At 48.3% G+C, this 17,560-nt stretch overlaps 1 protein-coding gene across 1 annotated transcript in view; it reads right to left on the bottom strand.

Moving 5' to 3' along the window:
- Gga2 (golgi associated, gamma adaptin ear containing, ARF binding protein 2) overlaps positions 1-15,349 on the bottom strand; it is a 37,372-nt gene extending 22,023 nt beyond the window's left edge. Inside the window, exons 1-4 of the mRNA XM_051145167.1 lie at positions 15,136-15,349; positions 5,128-5,212; positions 3,511-3,586; positions 934-1,032 (exon numbers count right to left, since the gene is read on the bottom strand). Of these exons, the coding sequence (XP_051001124.1) occupies positions 934-1,032; positions 3,511-3,586; positions 5,128-5,212; positions 15,136-15,235 (360 nt within the window). The 5' untranslated portion in view covers positions 15,236-15,349. The remainder of the gene's footprint in view (positions 1-933; positions 1,033-3,510; positions 3,587-5,127; positions 5,213-15,135) is intronic.
- Positions 15,350-17,560: the final 2,211 nt, after the last annotated feature.

The raw sequence follows: 17,560 nt of genomic DNA on the forward strand, positions 1-17,560 counted from the left end.
TAACGAACCGTAACAAAAAAACCTTCAGAACCAAAGTGCTAGGGGGGTGTACAGGCCTTTTTAGCCACAGCAAGCTCTCCCCAGGGGTCATCCGGTTTATATTACACAGTGTTCTCCTGTGTTCTGGGGTGGGGGCTGGGGGTGTTCTAATGAACTGTGGGACCTGGAGAGGAGTCCTGAAAACCTCGATAGCACCCCAAAGACACTCAAGGCTCGTGATCAGCTCTCGAAACAGGTATTGCAGCAGGACTAAGCCCTTCTTCGTATGAAGGATGTGCGGGCATGTTTGAAGCCAGACAGAGGCCAGGCATGGTGGCGTATGCCTTCAGTCACAGCACTGAGTCTGAGGCCAGCCTGGTGAAGGAACCTATCTCAAAACAGGAAACAGAACAATAGAACCAGAACCGAACAACCAGATAGGGTCAGAACTCAGCTAAACTGTAGGATGCACACTAGGTGCCGGAGCACTGCGGCTGGTTCCACTACAAGAAAAGGGCTCATATGCCAGTGGCATGTGAGTGACATAGCTTTAGACAAGTGTCAGAAATAAAGATCCAGGAGACAAGGCAAGAGGCAGCATCAAACTTAACAGTCACACATGGTTATCACTCCGTTATCGCTACCAGGAAACCTTAGCCTCGTGCTATCATCTCTCACCTCCTGTACGCTACACAGCCCACAAATCAAGGATGCCGTTTTCAAGGAAGAAAAAAAAAAAATGCTAACACTGGAGGAATAGAGGGTAACTACTGCAAACCTGTCAGTCCTTCCAGATGCTAGCAAGGATGCCAGCTTTTGGATGAAGGGCCTCTGCTCCCAACAAATAGGCAAGTTCTGTCCAAGAATGGGCCTGCCTCTCCTCTGCAGGGTGACATAAGTTTGAAGGTGGGGCACAGGTGCAACATGGTGGACAGGGCAAATCCAGATACTCACCTTTGGGGACAATACTTTGATCAGCTCGTTCAGGAAGCGGAACTTGGCCACCTCGCTGTGAAACTTCTCCCCGCAGTGGTTCATGCAGATCTCCAGCACCTACAGACAAGGTCCCCATAAGGGAAAGCCAGCACTACAGGCCTCAAGGCTTACAGGCCTCAGCTGCTGACACGGAAAACCATAGCTAACTTTCCCTCTAGCCTTTTCTCAAGACCTCTGGCCTTTAGGAGAAAGGAAACATCTTCTGATCAAGAAAACCATGCTGGTTGGGCGTGGTGGGGCACACCTTTAATCCCAGCACTTGGGGAGGCAGACTATGAGTTTCAGGGCCAGCCTGCTCTACTAAAGTAAGTCTAGGACAGCCAAGGCTACACAGAGAAACCCTGTCTCGAAAAACAAAACAAGCCGGGCGTGGTGGCGCACGCCTTTAATCCCAGCACTCGGGAGGCAGAGGCAGGTGGATCACTGTGAGTTCGAGGCCAGCCTGGTCTACAAAGTGAGTCCAGGATGGCCAAGGCTACACAGAGAAACCCTGTCTCGAAAAACCAAAAAAAACAAAACAAACAAACAAACAAAAAAAAAAAAACGAAAAACAAAACAAACAAAACCATGCTGGGCTAAGGCTAGAGCTCGGCTGATAGTCTTTGCTCTCATGCTTGAAGCCCTCGGTTCGAGCCCCAGCAGCCTAGTAACCGGGTGTGCACCTGTAATACAGTACTTGGTAAGCAGGCAGCAGGATAAATTGTTGAAATTCATCCTTACACTGCTGAGTGCAAAGCTAGCCTGGGCTACATGAGCTCCTGATTCAAAAAACAAACAATGATGAGGCTGGAGAGCTGGTACAGCAGTTAACACTGGCTGCCCTTCCAGAGGACCTAAGTTCAAGTCTCAGTGCCCACATGGTACTGTATAAACCATCTGTAAATGGAGATCTGACGCCCTCTTCTGGCCTCCCCTGGCACCATACACACGGGTAATGTACATACATACATACGTGCATGCAGAAAAAAAGCACTGATACACACAAAATAATTATTAAAACAAAACCCAACAATGGCCAGGTGTGGTGGCAGACATCTTTAATCTCAGCAGACCAGGGGGTTTCTCTGAGTTCAAGTCCAGCCTGGTCTACCTAGTGAGTTCTAGGCCAGGAGGGGCTACAAAGTGAGCTCTGGTCTTAAAACAACAGGGCTGACAGAGAAACCCTATCTTGAACCCCACCCCCTCAAAAAAAAAAAAAAAAAAAAAAACCCAACAGTGTCCTCTACTTAGAAGTGCCATGTCTGGATCCAGACAAAGCTCAGTGGGGTGTTTAGATGACTCTCTGTGCAAATGAAACTGGCCCAAGGGTCTCCCCATCCCCAGCAGTAGACACCTGGCACACAGTGCCTAAGAACTGTTGCTCCATCACCCCTGCATCCAAAGGCAAGCTGGGACTGCATTCCTGAGCCCAAACTAGTTTCTCCTTTTCCTTTTTCTTTCTTGCTTTTTGAGACAGGGCCCCTCTATTACGTAGCCCTAACTGTCCTGAAACTCAGTATGTAGACCAGGCTAACTTCAAACTCAAAGGCATGCCCATCTCTATCTCCCAAAAGCTGGGATTAAAGGCATAAGCCACCACGCCCAGTCCACAGTGGTTTTTCAATATATCAAACGAGTCTCTGTTTCTGAGACAGAGCCTCATTTGAAAGCCCTGGCTGACCTCGCAGTCCCTAGCTAGCACAGACTAGTCTCAAACTTACAGCAATCCCTTTGTCACTGCCTCTAGAATTACAGGCCTGAACCACCACAATTTTTGCCCAGGCTGATCTCTAACTGGGATATTCCTGCCTTAATTTCCCGAGGGCTAGAATTACACAGCCAGCCAGCTCCCAACTTTCTTTTAAAGATAGTAATTGGCCTCATTTTGAATTCTAGAAATAAGAAATACTTCATTTAAACAAAAAGGTGGTGGGGGAGTGGGGAGCAGAGGGCTGGAGAGATGGCTCAGTGGTTAAGAGGATTTCCTCCTCTTGCTGAGGACCCAGGTTCAATTCTCAGCACCCACATGGTGGTTTACAACTTTAGGTCCAGGGGAACCTGCATCTTCCTGGGCCTCTGTGGGCACCAGGCACGTACGCAGGCAAAACACTCATACACATTAAAAATAAACCTTTTTTTAAAAAGTATTTTCCACCAGTACCTATAGAATTTATATTAAAACATGGACTTTGGGTTTCTTTTGGGGATACAAAAAGATCTAATAACACTGGCCCAAACTCAGGCTTAGCAACCATGCGCAAGGCCTGCAAAGCAGCTGCCCTGTACGGACAGTGCACAATGCTCCACCAGCCCCACTTTCATTTGTGTTCGCTCCATTGGTTGCCATGGTTGCCAGCCCTGACCCAAGTTGGAGAGGCTGATGGAGGTGCAGTTCTCCTTTCCTTCTCCCAAAGCAGATGCGGTACTATCAGTAAGTATCTGAGGATTCCTCCAGCCTGTTATCAGTGCCTGGAAAGGAGAGCCTGTCTGCTGACCTCAGTGTTCTTTCTAGAGTTAAGACAGGAACGTGTGGGCTGAGCAGCCAGCCAAACTCACCGTCAGAGCGTAAAGGGCTTCCTTCTCTTGTGGAGACTGGATCTTGTGGGCCAGGAGCCAGGGTGCATGTGTCGGGCTGAGGAAAAAACAAAACCGACCTGGACTCTGGGTGGGGTGAAGAACCTAAGCAATCTAGTAGCTCACACTCTCTTGTCAGGCAGCTCCTTCTCCCACAAGGTGTCCTACAGTGGTGGGGCATGCACCCCGAAGTCACCGAGGCCTCCCACACCAGCTGTATCTGTAGTACTTGGAGCCAGCGTCTGCCTGGGCCTCAGTATACCTCCCCCTACGCCCCCCCCCCCTCCCCGCAATGGCCACTCCCAGAACCCCAGGCCAGGCAGTCAGAGCTCAGAGCACCACAGACCCCACCCATCTCAGGACAACTACTCAGAGAACGCCAGAGCACGGAGTGTGCAAAGCTGACAAACAGCTGACTCTCTAGCACCATGAGGGGCAACATCTGGGCAAAGGACTTTTTAAAATTTCCTTCGAAGGCGCTTTGGAAATAAATTCAATCACAAAATCTTGCTCTACGGTAGACACGTGATTCAGTGGTAGAAGGCGTGCTTGGCTTGGCATGCATGAGGTCCAGTGCCCAGCACTGCAGAACACAGAAAGAAAGAATAAGAAAGAAAGAAGAAATGAAAAAAGAAAGAAAGAAATTGAAAAAGAAAGAAAGAAAGCCGGCTCGGCTCGCCCTTCCTTCTCCTACATAAAATAGTGTGTTGAAATCATTACAAGTAGGGGACTAGGGGATGGCTCGGCAGCTAAGGGTACTTGATGCGCACGCAGAGGAACCCACATGGCAGCTCACAACCGTCCCCGGAACACAAGTCCAGGGTCTGACCTCTTTCAGTCTTTGTGGGCACCAGGCACGCATGCGCTGCGCTTGCATACATCAGGCAAATGCATGGAAATTTAAAATAGCTCTTCCTTAAATTTTAAAATCATAACCAATACATCAGTGTGTTTCCTATCATTGGGAGGCCTAGCTCCATTTGTTTTATAACATAACACCATCTTTTAAAAATGATCTTTAAGCCGGGCGTGGTGGCGCGCGCCTTTAATCTCAGCACTCGGGAGGCAGAGGCAGGCGGATCGCTGTGAGTTCAAGGCCAGCCTGGTCTACAAAGTGAGTCCAGGACAGCCAAGGCTAACACAGAGAAACCCTGTCTCAAAAAACCAAAAAAAAAAAAAAAAAAAAAAAGATCTTTAATCCCAACATTTGGGAGGCAGAGGCAGGAGTATCTCTGTGAGTTCAAGGCCAGCATGGTCTATATATGGAACTCTAGGACAGCCAGGATTTCACAGAAAGACTATCTCAAATAATAATAATAATAATAATAATAATAATAATAATAATAATAATAATAATAATAATAATAATAATGAACCCAAACAAACAAAAAAAAAAACCAGTAGCTACAAAACACGTTGGTGGATGATGATGGTGATGATGATGATAATACCACCACCACCATGCCAATATGCTTAGATTGTTGAGAAAAAAAAAAAAAAAAAAAAGAATGAAAGGATTCCCAGCTGCAGTTCCCAGAGACAACGGTCTGAGTTGTGCCTCACGCTCTCAAAGTCAAGCATGTCTCCACAGGAACTTACCCACTGGGGTCGGTGTTCACCTGCTCACAGAAATTCTGGATAGCGGACCAATCCTGCTCCACCATGCTTGGGTCTGTAGCTTTGTCTGTCAAAGAATCAACAATAAAGTAAAAAACAAAACAAAGCAAAAGAAAGCATAACTAAAGAAATGTGTACCTTCTGCATAGGCTGTGACATCACAGCTGAAAGGGGCAGGGATGACACCTGTGTCGTTCACCACAGTCAAGCACCATGTGGCAGAAATGTTACGCCCTTACTGAAGATATGCACAAATGAGAAAAGTAATTAGCAAGTCCGTGGCCTTTTCCAGAGCTGAAGTTGGTCTGTGTGTGCCTTCTTCATGCCTAGTCAGGAACCCCAGTACAGGCTTTGCATGTGGCAGGCAGGCTGGGGTAGCATCTGGGAGCTATGACAGAGAGGCAGTAACCTGCCACAGGAAGACTAGTTTTGTCCTAGCATTTCCTACAACTTTTTTTTTTTAACTTTTATTTTATGTGCATTGCTGTTTGTCTGCATGCATGTTTGTGTGGGAGTGTTAGATCTTGGAGTGACAGGCATTTATGAGCTGCCATGCCACATGGATGCTGGGAATTGAACCTGGGTCCTCCGGAAGAGCAGTCAGTGCTTTTAACCACTGAGCCATCTCTCCAGCTCCTCCTACAACCTTCTTGACCTGCGTTCTCCACCCTTGTCCTGGCAAGAAGCTCTCAGGGGTGAAATCCGATGTTGTTATTGTTGTAGCCTTGAGGTCTTTTCCTCCTCTTAGAGGCCTACTCACTCTTCAAGACTCTTCAGGAGGCCAATGAGATGGCTCAGTGGTAAAGGAACGTGCCAGCAAGCTCAGTGACTTCAGTTGATCCCAAATGGTGGAAGGAAAGAACTGACTCCAAAATGCTGCCCTCTGACTTTCTTTTTCTTTTTTTTTTAAAGATTTGTTTATTATGTATACAGTGCTCTGCCTGCGTGCACACCTGCAGGCCAGAAGAGGGCATTAGATCTCATTATAGATGGCTGTGAGCCACCATGTGGTTGCTGGGAATTGAACTCAGGACCTCTGGAAGAGCAGTCAGTGCTCTTAACCTCTGAGCCATCTCTCCAACCCGGTCCTCTGACTTTCACTGTGCACTACAGTGCGAGGCCCCACACACACACACACACACACACACACACACACACACACACACACACACACACAATTTTTTAAAAGTTTTAGTCTTATCAGAATTCCTACTACAGAAATGCTCCCCTCCCCTCCCCAGTTCCAAGTCTCCGTCTTCCATCTTCCACCTGAAGCCAGCTAACTAACCGACTCCTGCTTCAGTCACACTCATGTCATGTGGGGGTCATGTGAGAATCAGAGGGCAGATCCAGACTTCGTCCTGAACACAGAGGGACGGTGACTTCTGTCAGCTTACACACACACACACACACACACACACACACACACACACACACACACACACACACACGGCAAACCTACCAGCCAATCAGACCACAGTTCCCACAGACTATCTTGAGAGCTGGGGTGGAGCTCAGGTGCGCGGCACTTGCCTAGGTTATTTGAAGCCCTGATTCCATCCCCTGTACCACAAAAGTAAATTTAAAAGAAGAAGAAAGAAAGAGGAAAAAAAAAAAAAAAAAACTTCCTTGGTCTTTTTATCTCCTACCACACAAAGTACATAATATCTTACTCCTTAAAACCTTCTTTTTTTGACAGGGTCTGGCTATTTTGCTAGGCTAGTTCCCAACTCCCAGGCCTCAACTTCTCAACAGCAGGTGCAGACTGGCATTTTAATATCACTCCCCTCCAATCACCACTTTAGGGTGGTGATCTGTAAATCTACCCTAAATAATCACAGCCATCAATTAATATCCTTGAGCTCTCTGGATCCGTTTCGATTATAAAATAAGGAATACAGAATAGCATTCCCTCATAGGACTGTCATGTGACTCAGGGAGAGTATGTCTAAAGTGCCAGCGCAGAGTAAGTAATCAATAGTTATTTAATTCTAAATAGTCTGAGCCTTTTCCCATAAAAGTCATAAGCATGCCTTACTGTGCCTAAAGCAATTAAAACCCTTGAAAACCGGTGACGCATTATTCCCATAGTGCTTAGCACAGGCACAGAATGCAGGTAGGCCCTGACTAACCATGACGTGACTTCCCGTTAAGACTACCCCAATTGCTGGGTGTGGTGGCGCATGCCTTTAATCCCAGCACTGGGAAGGCAGAGGCAGGTGAGTTGCTGTGAGTTTGAGGCCAGCCTGGTCTACAAAGCGAGTCCAGGACAGCCAAGGCTACACAGAGAGACCCTGTCTCAAAAAAAAAAAAAGACTATCCCAATAAACTTTACACTGCCAAGTTTGTAAGTTGATGGTTGGTGAAATGGCTCAGGTGGTAAGGGCACCCGCCACCAAGCCTGACAGTCTGAGTTTGATTCCTGGGGCCCACATTGTGAAAGGAGAAGTGACCCCAGCACACTCTCAAACATATACAAAAATAAGACAAATGTAGGACATGCTGGCGAGATCGCTCTGTGTTTAGGAGTGTGCACTTCTCTTGCAAAAGACATGAGTTCGGTTCCCGCAGCCATCCTGAGCGGCTCACAGCCACCTGAAAGTCCAGTTTCAGGGGGCTCTAACGCCATCTTCTAACTTCCTAGAGTACCTCTACAGTGTCACACTCACACTGAGGCACAATTTAATAATGGAATAAAATGGAGTAACTTGTTAAAATTGTACATCTTGGGGTTGGAGGGATGGCTCCGTGGTTAAGAGCATGTGGTAAACTCAAAAGACCCTGAGTTCAGTTCCCAGCGCCCATGTTGGGCCACTCACAACTACCTCTAACTGCAGCCCCAGGGGTCATGGCATCCTTTTTTTGGCCTCCTCGATTCCAACACTAACTTATACAAACACACATATACAAAACTAGAAAGAATAAATCTTAAAAAAAAAAAAAATATGCGCCCAGTTGTGTAGTTAGAACCTGTAGCTGTTCAAATAAATTATTTAACACAGTGATTCTCACATTCAATGCCTGATTGACCTAAAACTGATTCACCATTTATGTTCCCGCTTCGGAGCACAACAAAGTCAGGGTCGACACCTCAAAGAAATTTAGACCAGGAGGCAAAGAAAGGAGCAGCTGAGCCCAGGGTGCAGAATCCAGTCTCCCCTCCCTTCCTTGGGGTATCTGGGAAGGAAGGACACAGCTCGGACAGGACCCACTGTAACAAAGGAAGTTAGAAAGCGTCCCAAAACAAAGGAAGTAGCAAAGGCTCCAAAAGACATAAGAAATTTTTCTTTATCTGCTAGATTCTGGGCACGAATTCACTCAAGGGATTCACTCATGGCCCCACAGTAATGCCCCACTTTTAATTTTTTTCTTTCTCTAGCTGCTACTTGAGCAGGCCACCACACCAAAGTCCTCAGAAGGATTGACACTGATGTTATCACCTCAGCCTTTCCAGCTGAGGAAACTCCACTCCAGGCACAGAGCAAGAAAACTGTCCAAACAAAAATTAGGTCCCAGGTCAGCCTGCTTCCAAGTCCTGGTGGGAACCGGATCCCTGACAAGGACAGGGCAGGATCTCGGGAGAAGTTTGACTCCCGTGAGGCAGAAAATGAGGTGATTCTCACCCTTACCAGCCCCGGCACCAGAACAGCCTGCACAGATAACCACTTAAAAAAGAATATAGCCTTCTGCAGGGCTGGCTGGCCCATGGCTGCTGCCAGAGGGTAGTTATTTCAGTTCTGAAATACCCTGGCCTCTGAACACATAATCCCTGACTGCCTATTTCAGAGCTATTTCAGAGGTCTCAAGCAGCTACAGAGAATATGAACCCCCGAGGACCCGGCAACTGGGCCTGACAGGCGACAACAGCTGCTGGGATCTGTCTGACACAAATCAGAATCAAAGGGGAGCTGGGGGGACAGAGGAGAACAGCCAGCGAGACCCTGGAAATACCCTTTCTTTGCTTTGTGACTGTCACAGTCCTAGATGCTGAAGCTGACCTTGGAAGGGACAAGGAGAGTCCAAGAAATAAACACTGTGGCCACATTTTTGCTTCCTAACATTTGCTGCAAGCCTGTTCCTGTTCTGCTTTGGGTCAAAGGTATTAAGGCAGCAGCACAGATTCCAGCTGTGGGTGAAATGGCTCCCAGAGTGACCAGTTGAGAAGCCAAAAGATCTCAGGCAGCTGCCAGTCAATCACGAGGGCCACGACTATCACCAGAGTCAGAGAGTGATTTGCAAGGAGAGCCTGGAGGTTGAAGAAGCCGTCCTTACCTCAAGGAGCCCATTTCAACCCTCCACAAGAACTCACTGCACAAGGAGTCTTTCCCCGGGGCAATAACCGAGGGCCCTCCAGATCATCAATTATCCAATGCAGCTGACAGGGAAGCCAGCCAAGATCAGTGGGAATGCTGTAAGCAGGACTCCAGGCTAGGAGAGCAGCTCAGCTCTAGATTTCGAAATGCAAACAGACTGCAATCCAGAGCCCCAGGGGTGGAATAGAGCGGAGCAGGAAGGAAGAAGACAGGCTATGACCTAGGAGCAAGTCCAGGCAGAAGCGAGGACAAGGGGGGGGGGGCGGCCTACTCTACACTTCACTTTTACTAGAATCGAGTTCAAATCCATAGTCAGAGACCAAGGAGACCACCTGCCCTGAGGAGTAGCACAATAATGGCAACCTTTGAGACCCGCCCCCACAGGGAGCCAGCTAACTGGATTACACCACACTGATATTAGCTCTCAGGGTTCTTCATTAGCAAGACTGGGGCGATACAATATGCGCAGTCACATGGAACACTGGTAATCGCACTAGCTGGCATGGTGTTGATAATCTGCAATCCCAGCTCTCAGGAGGCTGAGGCAGGAGGACTGCCACAAGTTCAGACCACCTCGAGTTAGATACCCGGCCTAGTCCAGGCTACATAGCAAGACCATGGAAAAACCAAACAACCCTTGGGCTGGAGAGACGGTTAATTGTATAGAAGCCTTGGATGGTTAACTGTATAGAGGCCTTGGCCACCAGTTCTGATCACCTGGGTTCCATCCCCAGGACCTCCATGGTAGAGGGATAAAACTAAAGTGGACCTGTTTATTTATTATGAACAATAAATAAACATAATAGAAAGATTTACTTGTTCAGTTTGTTTTTGAGAAAAGGTTTCTTTGTGTGTAGGTCTGGCTGTCCTGGAACTCACTCTAGAGACCAGGCAAGCCTCCAACTCTGAGATCTACCTGCCCCTACCTCCTGAGTGCTGGAATAACCATCGTTTTTTTGCTTTTGCTGGGCACAGGAGCTGTTCTTTGTATTTTTTAAGCTGTTTCAGTAACAGCTTCCTGACACTCATTTGGAGAACTAGCCCTTCTCAAACAAAGTCCAAAGTTCAGCTGGGTCTTATCTCTGCCCTCTTCCATCCGACTGGTCGGGTGATCTTCCTATTCCATCCTCGTTGTCACCCGGATCCCATGATAGACACATCTAAGCCAAGGGTCCCACAGACAAAGAAAAGAAACCATTTCTGTGATGAGTATAGCCGGAAACCAAGACCTGAGCAAATCCTAGCAAAGAACCAGAATCTCGGTGACAGTGTGGAGCTGTGGGGCTGGGTCCACACCTCCTCTAGGTCTTCTTTTCTTCTTTCTTTTCTTTCTTTCTATAATTCTGTTTATCAGATAATTACTGTACACTATAGCAGGCACTATTTTAACTTTATAAAAATGTGTAGCCAGGTGTGGTTTTTTAAATCCCCAACTCAAAAGACAGAGGCAGACAGATCTCTGAGTTTTAGGCCAGCCTGGTTTACAGATCGAGTTCCAGGACAGCCAAGGCTACACAGAGAAACCCTGTCTAAAAAAACGCAAGACAAACAAACAAACACCTTCATAAAGATGTATTAACATTTTTGGTGCTGACAGCAAGTCTACGGGGAAGGTAGAGGTAAGGCCTGCCACTGCTGCCTCCCCATCCTGTCTGCACCCATGCTGTGTCCTGCCCTGACCTCGCCACCAATCCCTCCAGCTCTTGCTCCTGTATTAAACCACCTCATCCTCAGCACTCCTGACTTAAACCGCAGCACTCTCTGCACACCTACACACACCCACACATACCTACACACCCACACACACCCCTACACACACACACACATACACTCCTACACACACCTACACATACCCACACACACACACCTACACACCCCTACACACACCTAACACACACACACACATGCACACACACTCCTACACACACCTACACATACCCACACACACCCACACACACCGATACACACCCCTACACACACACATGCACACACACTCCTACACACACCTACACATACCCACACACACACACCTACACACCCCTACACACACACCCCCACACACACTCCTACACACCCCTACACACACCCACACACACCCACACACACCTACACACCCACACACACCCCTACACACACACATGCACACACACTCCTACACACACCTACACATACCCACACACACACACCTACACACACACACAACACACAGACACATACCACACACACACACACATACACGTGCGCGCGCCTGTGCAGATACTTGTGGAAGCCAGAGGTTAATGATGAGATGTCTTCTCAATTGCTTCTCTTTTTCGTTTTTTGTTTATTCCTTTTTGCTTTGCTTTGTTGAGACGGTGCTTCACTGTGTGACCCTAGCTGTCCTGGATCTCCCTTCACAGACCAGGCTGGCCTCAAACTCACAGAGATCCACCTACCTCTGCCTCCCCAGTGCTCGGATGAAAGGCATGCACCACCACTGCCCAGCTAGTCTTTAATATTTGTGGAAAGGTCCCTCTTTGAACCTGGAACTCTCTAGTTTTCCTAGCCTGGCTAGCCAGCAAGCCAACGTGCCGCCCCGCCCCCCATCTGCCAGTCTCTGCCCTCTGCTGCGGAGTTACAGGTGTGTGTAGTCATGCCTGCCTTTTTATGTGGTTGTTTGGGATCTAAATTCAGGTAGTCACGCTTATGCAACAAGCACTAACCAATCCCCTGCCCCTGCTATACACATTTCTGATATGCAGGTTGAGAGGGGGGAATGTGAGTGACAGAAGGGACTTATGATCCAACCCTCCCCCATCCTGAGAAATCAGACACGTCTGGAAACACCTTAGGGTGTCTGGACTGGCAAGGTCAGGTATCTAATTGGCATCTAATGGTTGGAGGCCAAGAAGACCTTAAATAGCCAGTAATGTATAAGGCGTCCTACCACAGCTCAGAATCCAGGCCTAGGATGTCAATTGCAGATGTTGTAACCTGCATCTCAAGCGCAGTGCAGGCCAGCTGTGCACCTGGGATCCGGTTTTAATTTTCCTCCACCACTCCTGAACTTCCCCACCTTCCTCAAGCCCACTGCTGTGACAAGGACCTACTAGTTTGCATGTGCAACCACCTTTATCTCCTTCCCCCAGACACCAAGGCCAGCTGCTCTTCCTCTCTGCGGGCCACACCCTGACACGGGACTTCGCATTCAGGCTCCCAGGGCCACCTTAAAGGCCCTCTGCAGTGACCAGACCAAGAATGCAGGAAGGGAGCTCCCGAAGGACACCCCACTCCCTCTCTCCATTGTCCTCACATTCCCACTTCTCTCACAGGCAAGCACCACAGCACCACAAGAGGACCATTTGCACACCGTCCCTACACACTATCCTGCAGTCCTTCAACGCATTTCTTTGAAAGTAGTTGCCGACTTTGAACAATTCAAGGAACGTTACATACAGAGGTTGGTTCTAGGTCTACCTGGTCTAAAGTGAGTCCCAGGACAGATGGAGAACCTGCCTCAAAAACACTAACAAAAAAGTTGGTTCTAGACCTTTCTGAAAAGTCAGAGGATCTAGGAACTTTGTGATTCACTGCTCCAGTTAGGCAGGAGCTGGAGAGCCAAGTCCTCGGATAACTTCAGTTGTAGACAGGTGGCTGCTGGCTCTTACCCTGGTCAACACACACTTTTTCTTCCAAGCCCAATCTAAGCCTGCTGTTCTCCACCGACTCACAAACCTTCTGCCTCCACCATTTCACTCAAAGCTCTCTCAGTAACCTTTTACCAGATTCAAAGTTCCCTTTCCCCCCAGGCTCCATTTTGAAGCCACAAGCCATGGACCACACCCCTCTCTCTGTGGCTCTCTCCCTGTACAGCTTTCCTGATCTGAACCTTCAGGCTACTGGTCCCATCAGCCTGGCAAACACGGAAGCTCGTCCGCGGTCCAGCTCCAAAGCTCTGCTCTTCACAGCCATAGCAGCATGGTTCCCAAACCACCCCTCTAACTCTCATCCTCCCTGGAGCCCACTGAGTGCCCACAGAGCCTCTGCCTCGCAGTCCTGCAAGAACTTCAAATGTCACAACACAGCTGCTCCTCCTCACAGGTGGGGCATTCAGCACAATTACTTTCGACTCCTGAAAGCAGGGATTTTTCCTGCATCCTGCACCCCCTAAGCCCATCAGTGCACCCTGCAGGCAGGAAGGCGGTTGTGGGTGCCGGCTAATCCTTTCTGGATTGTTGGGTGTTTTTTGTCTGTTTGGTTGGTTGGTTTGGGGGGTTGTTTTTTGTTTTTTTTGGGGGGTGGTGCTGTTTTGGTCTCTCACCGTGTAGCCCTAGCTGTCCTGGAACTAACTACACAGACCAGGCTGGCCTCAAACTCAGAGATCTCGAAAGTGGGCACCACTGCTACAACCCTGCTGCAAGTTTTTAATCCGAATAATGCACAGGCGTCTGTGTTTACCTTAAACCCTGCTCCTAGGCTCTTTTGGTCCCAACTGCCTTTGATCTCTACTGCACCACTATCACCCCTCCCCACCCCAAGCTACCTAAAGACCTTATATCTACCCCAGGCCTGAAGTCTCACCCTCAACCAACTCATCCTGCATGTGATGCCTTTAATAAAGGCGAACTGGATCTCTCCCACATAAAGTTCTGAGCCAGCAATAATTCAGAAGATAAAGGTGCCTGCAACCAAGCCTTACGACCTGAGTTCAAGTCCTGGGAGAGAAGTGACCCACTCCTTCCCCAGCTCTTCCCTGACCTCCACAAGACACAAGCACCACACCCCAAATACACAAAATGTAATAAAAAATTTTAAAATAATACAGTCCCTTCTGCGGCATACAAAGCCACTCATGCTCTTCTTACTTCAATTAGCAAATTAGCCTGAGGTTTCTTTTCTGGATTTTCTGTTCTTTTAGCTTTGCACTCCCGGCCAAGAGGCCTACTACCTCCCAGAATGATCTACATTCTCATCCTGAGTTTTTGCAGTTTCCTGTTTGGAATATGGCCTCCTCCATTGTGCACTCAAACACTGTGTACCAGCTATGTCATGCCCCCAGGTAAACAAAACAGCCCCTACTATGCTCAAAATGCGCCCCTCCTCCAGCCTCTGTTAACGAGGTGCTGTTCGGGTAGCCAGCAGCCAATGAAAATGTCTTTGTGAGCAATACCCCAGTGTTACCATCGCAGTGCACCCAGCACGCTGTGGAGCCCACACAAGGAGTGAATTCTTTATCCTCTCTGAACCTCAATTCCTCAGATAAAGCGAGAACCTTTAGAACCCCACCTCCAGGGACGACCATGAAGCTAGGACAAGGAACAATTAAGTCTGGCCAGAGTAAACACGCACCGAGACATAAAGGCTTGTTTTGCCCTTAAAGGCAGCAGCCACATGAGCTTAGACTCAATGGTCTGCAAAAATGCTGCGTAGCCCGCACAGTTCTCGGGTTAGTAGACGCAGGTACCCCCAGGGTCTGCGACCAGACTAACAATGGCTGAAACGCCTTCTGCACAGTGCTTGGCCCAAGAGATCATTAGGCATTCGCGTTCCAGCTGTTAGGGGGTGCCGCTGGGCCACTAAGCCTTGGGGTGGTCTGAGGTCCCCGGAATCCCCCGGACGCGCCTAGAGGCCCCCTCCCGCCGCGGAGGACAACCAGGGCGGCGGGAAGCGGGATCACGTGTGGTGCGATGCTACTCACTGAGCCACAGTTCCAGAGCCGCCGCCGGCCCCGGGGCTCCCTCCGCCGATTCGGTCCCCGCTGGGGAGCCGGTTCCCGCCGCCACTGCAGTTGCTGCCATCTGCCCAGCCCAGTGCTGCGACTGCAGTCACACCTAGCCAAAAGCTGCAGCTACCGCCACCGCCTAGCCGTCTCTCCAGCTGCCTACGCGGCAGGCACAGAGGGGCACGTGATGGGGCGGGGCCTGTTGGGCACGCCCACTTCTGAGCCTGGCCCCGCCCCCGTGAACCTCATCTGCACCGCCTCCAACTCACGAGGTCTTTTTGTGCAAGACAATTTGAAAGGTCAAAAGTCAACCTAGCAAGGTATGGTCTCTTCTTTCAGAAGTAGGGTTCCCAGATAAGATATTGGACGCCTGCCTAAATCTGAATTTCAGGTAAAGAATCATCCTTTCAGCATTTTTAGTCCATGCTTTTTTAGTTTTTACATGACACACTACACTATAATTTATAAAACATTTATTTTATGAAAGGATAGTTTTCTCAAAAAGCTGATCCTGATTCTCACACCCTAAGAAGCGAACACATTAATTATATATAAACATTCCTTTTTCTGACTGAGTTAAGGTCTCATATAAGCAGTTGATTTTAGTCTCTACATAGTTGAGGAGAGCCTAGGTCTCTTGGCGCTCTGGCCACAACCGCGCAGGCTTGAGTCCAGGCATGTGTACCACCACTACAGCTTTGTTGTGCTTTTGGCTTGTGAGAAAGAGTCTCTCTAACTCAGTAGCCCAAGATGGTCGTAAACTACACACGCCAAGGTTTCCTAAGAAGCCTGCAGTTACTCTCCAGGTATTCTCTTGCCTACGCCTCCCAAAAGCTGGAACTGCAAGTATGAATTACCGGCCTCTGCCTCCCCGAGTGCTGGGATTACAGGCATGCACCGCCTCACCCAGCACATTTATTAATTTTTAAGTTTATGTTTCCTTTTGTGTGTACGGCTGGTTTGCCTGAACGTATATAGCTATGTAGCACACGCATGTCTGGCGCGTGAAAAGGCCAGAGAGGGAATTGAACTCAAGTCCTCAGTACAAGCTCTTGACCACTGAGCCATCTCTCCAGCCAGCCCTATTTTTAATTTTTCAATCATTGTGCATGTGCGTGATGTGTATGCACGATGTGTTGGTGTGTGTGTGTGCGTGTGTGTGATGTGTCTGTGTTGGCAAAGGCACACACACGCCACCGTGTGCGGATGGAGTGCAGAGAACAACTTAGTGGAGTTGGTTCTCTCCTCCCACCCTTAAGGGAATTCTCGGGATAGAACCAATAAATAAATAAATAAATAACAAAGAAGTTGTTTGTAGTAGTTTTTTATTTTGCTTTTTTGTTTTGTTTTGTTTTTTGTTTCACTAGTAGCCTTGGCTGTTCTGGACTCACTTTGTAGACCAGGCTGGCCTGGATCTCACAGCGATCCACCTGCTTCTGCCTCCCGAGTGCTGGGATTAAAGGTGTGCGCCACCATGCCTGGCTGTTCATAGTAGTTTATACCTATTATCACAGTACTAGGGAGGATGAGGCAGGAAAATTTGATGCTAACCTAAGGCCTACATCAGTGAGACCCCCTTATTAAGAAAAACCAGGACACTTGATATGTTGTAGCTCAGTTTCTTTCTTTCTTTCTTTCTTTTTTCCTTCTGAGACAGGGTTTCTCTGTGTATCCCTGGCTGTCCTAGACTAACTTTGTAGACCAGGCTGGCCTTGAACTCACAGAGATACTCCTGCCTCTGCCTCCCGAGTGCTGAGATTAAAGGAGCACAGCACCACACCCAGCTGTAGCTCAGTTTCAAACCAACTCTTCTACCTATCCATGTACCTGATACAATGCTAACCATAACACTCTTCAACACACGCATCATGAAGTGCATGTATACACATGACAAGAGACTGCCACCATGTGTCATGCTGTGTGCCAGGTCCTATCTTTTTGTTTTGTTTTGTTTTGGTTTGGATTTTTGAGAGAGGGTTTCTCTGTGTATCCCTGGCTGTCCTAGACTAACTTTGAAGACCAGGCTGGCCTCAAACTCACAGCTATCCACCTGCCTCTGCCTCAGAAGTGCTGGGATTACAGGTGTGTGCCACCATGCCTGGCCTGTGCCACCATTCCTGGCCTGTGTGCCAGCTTCTATGCTAGTATCTAGTTATTTTTCTTAGACACTCAAGCTGTAGCAATAAAACATTACACACCGGTGTCTTTAACAATGGACATTTATTCCAGCACTCAGTTGGCAGAGGCGGGCAGATCTCTGTGAGTTCAAGGCCAGCCTAGTCTACAAAGTTAGTCCAGGACAGCTAAGACCACACAGAGAAACCCTGTCTCAAAATGCAAACAAAACAAAAGAGAGAGAGAGAGAAAGAAAGAAAAGAAAAAAAAACAATGGACATTTATT

Source organism: Acomys russatus, chromosome 5 (assembly GCF_903995435.1).
Source record: "Acomys russatus chromosome 5, mAcoRus1.1, whole genome shotgun sequence".
Classification (NCBI taxonomy): Eukaryota; Metazoa; Chordata; class Mammalia; order Rodentia; family Muridae; genus Acomys; species Acomys russatus.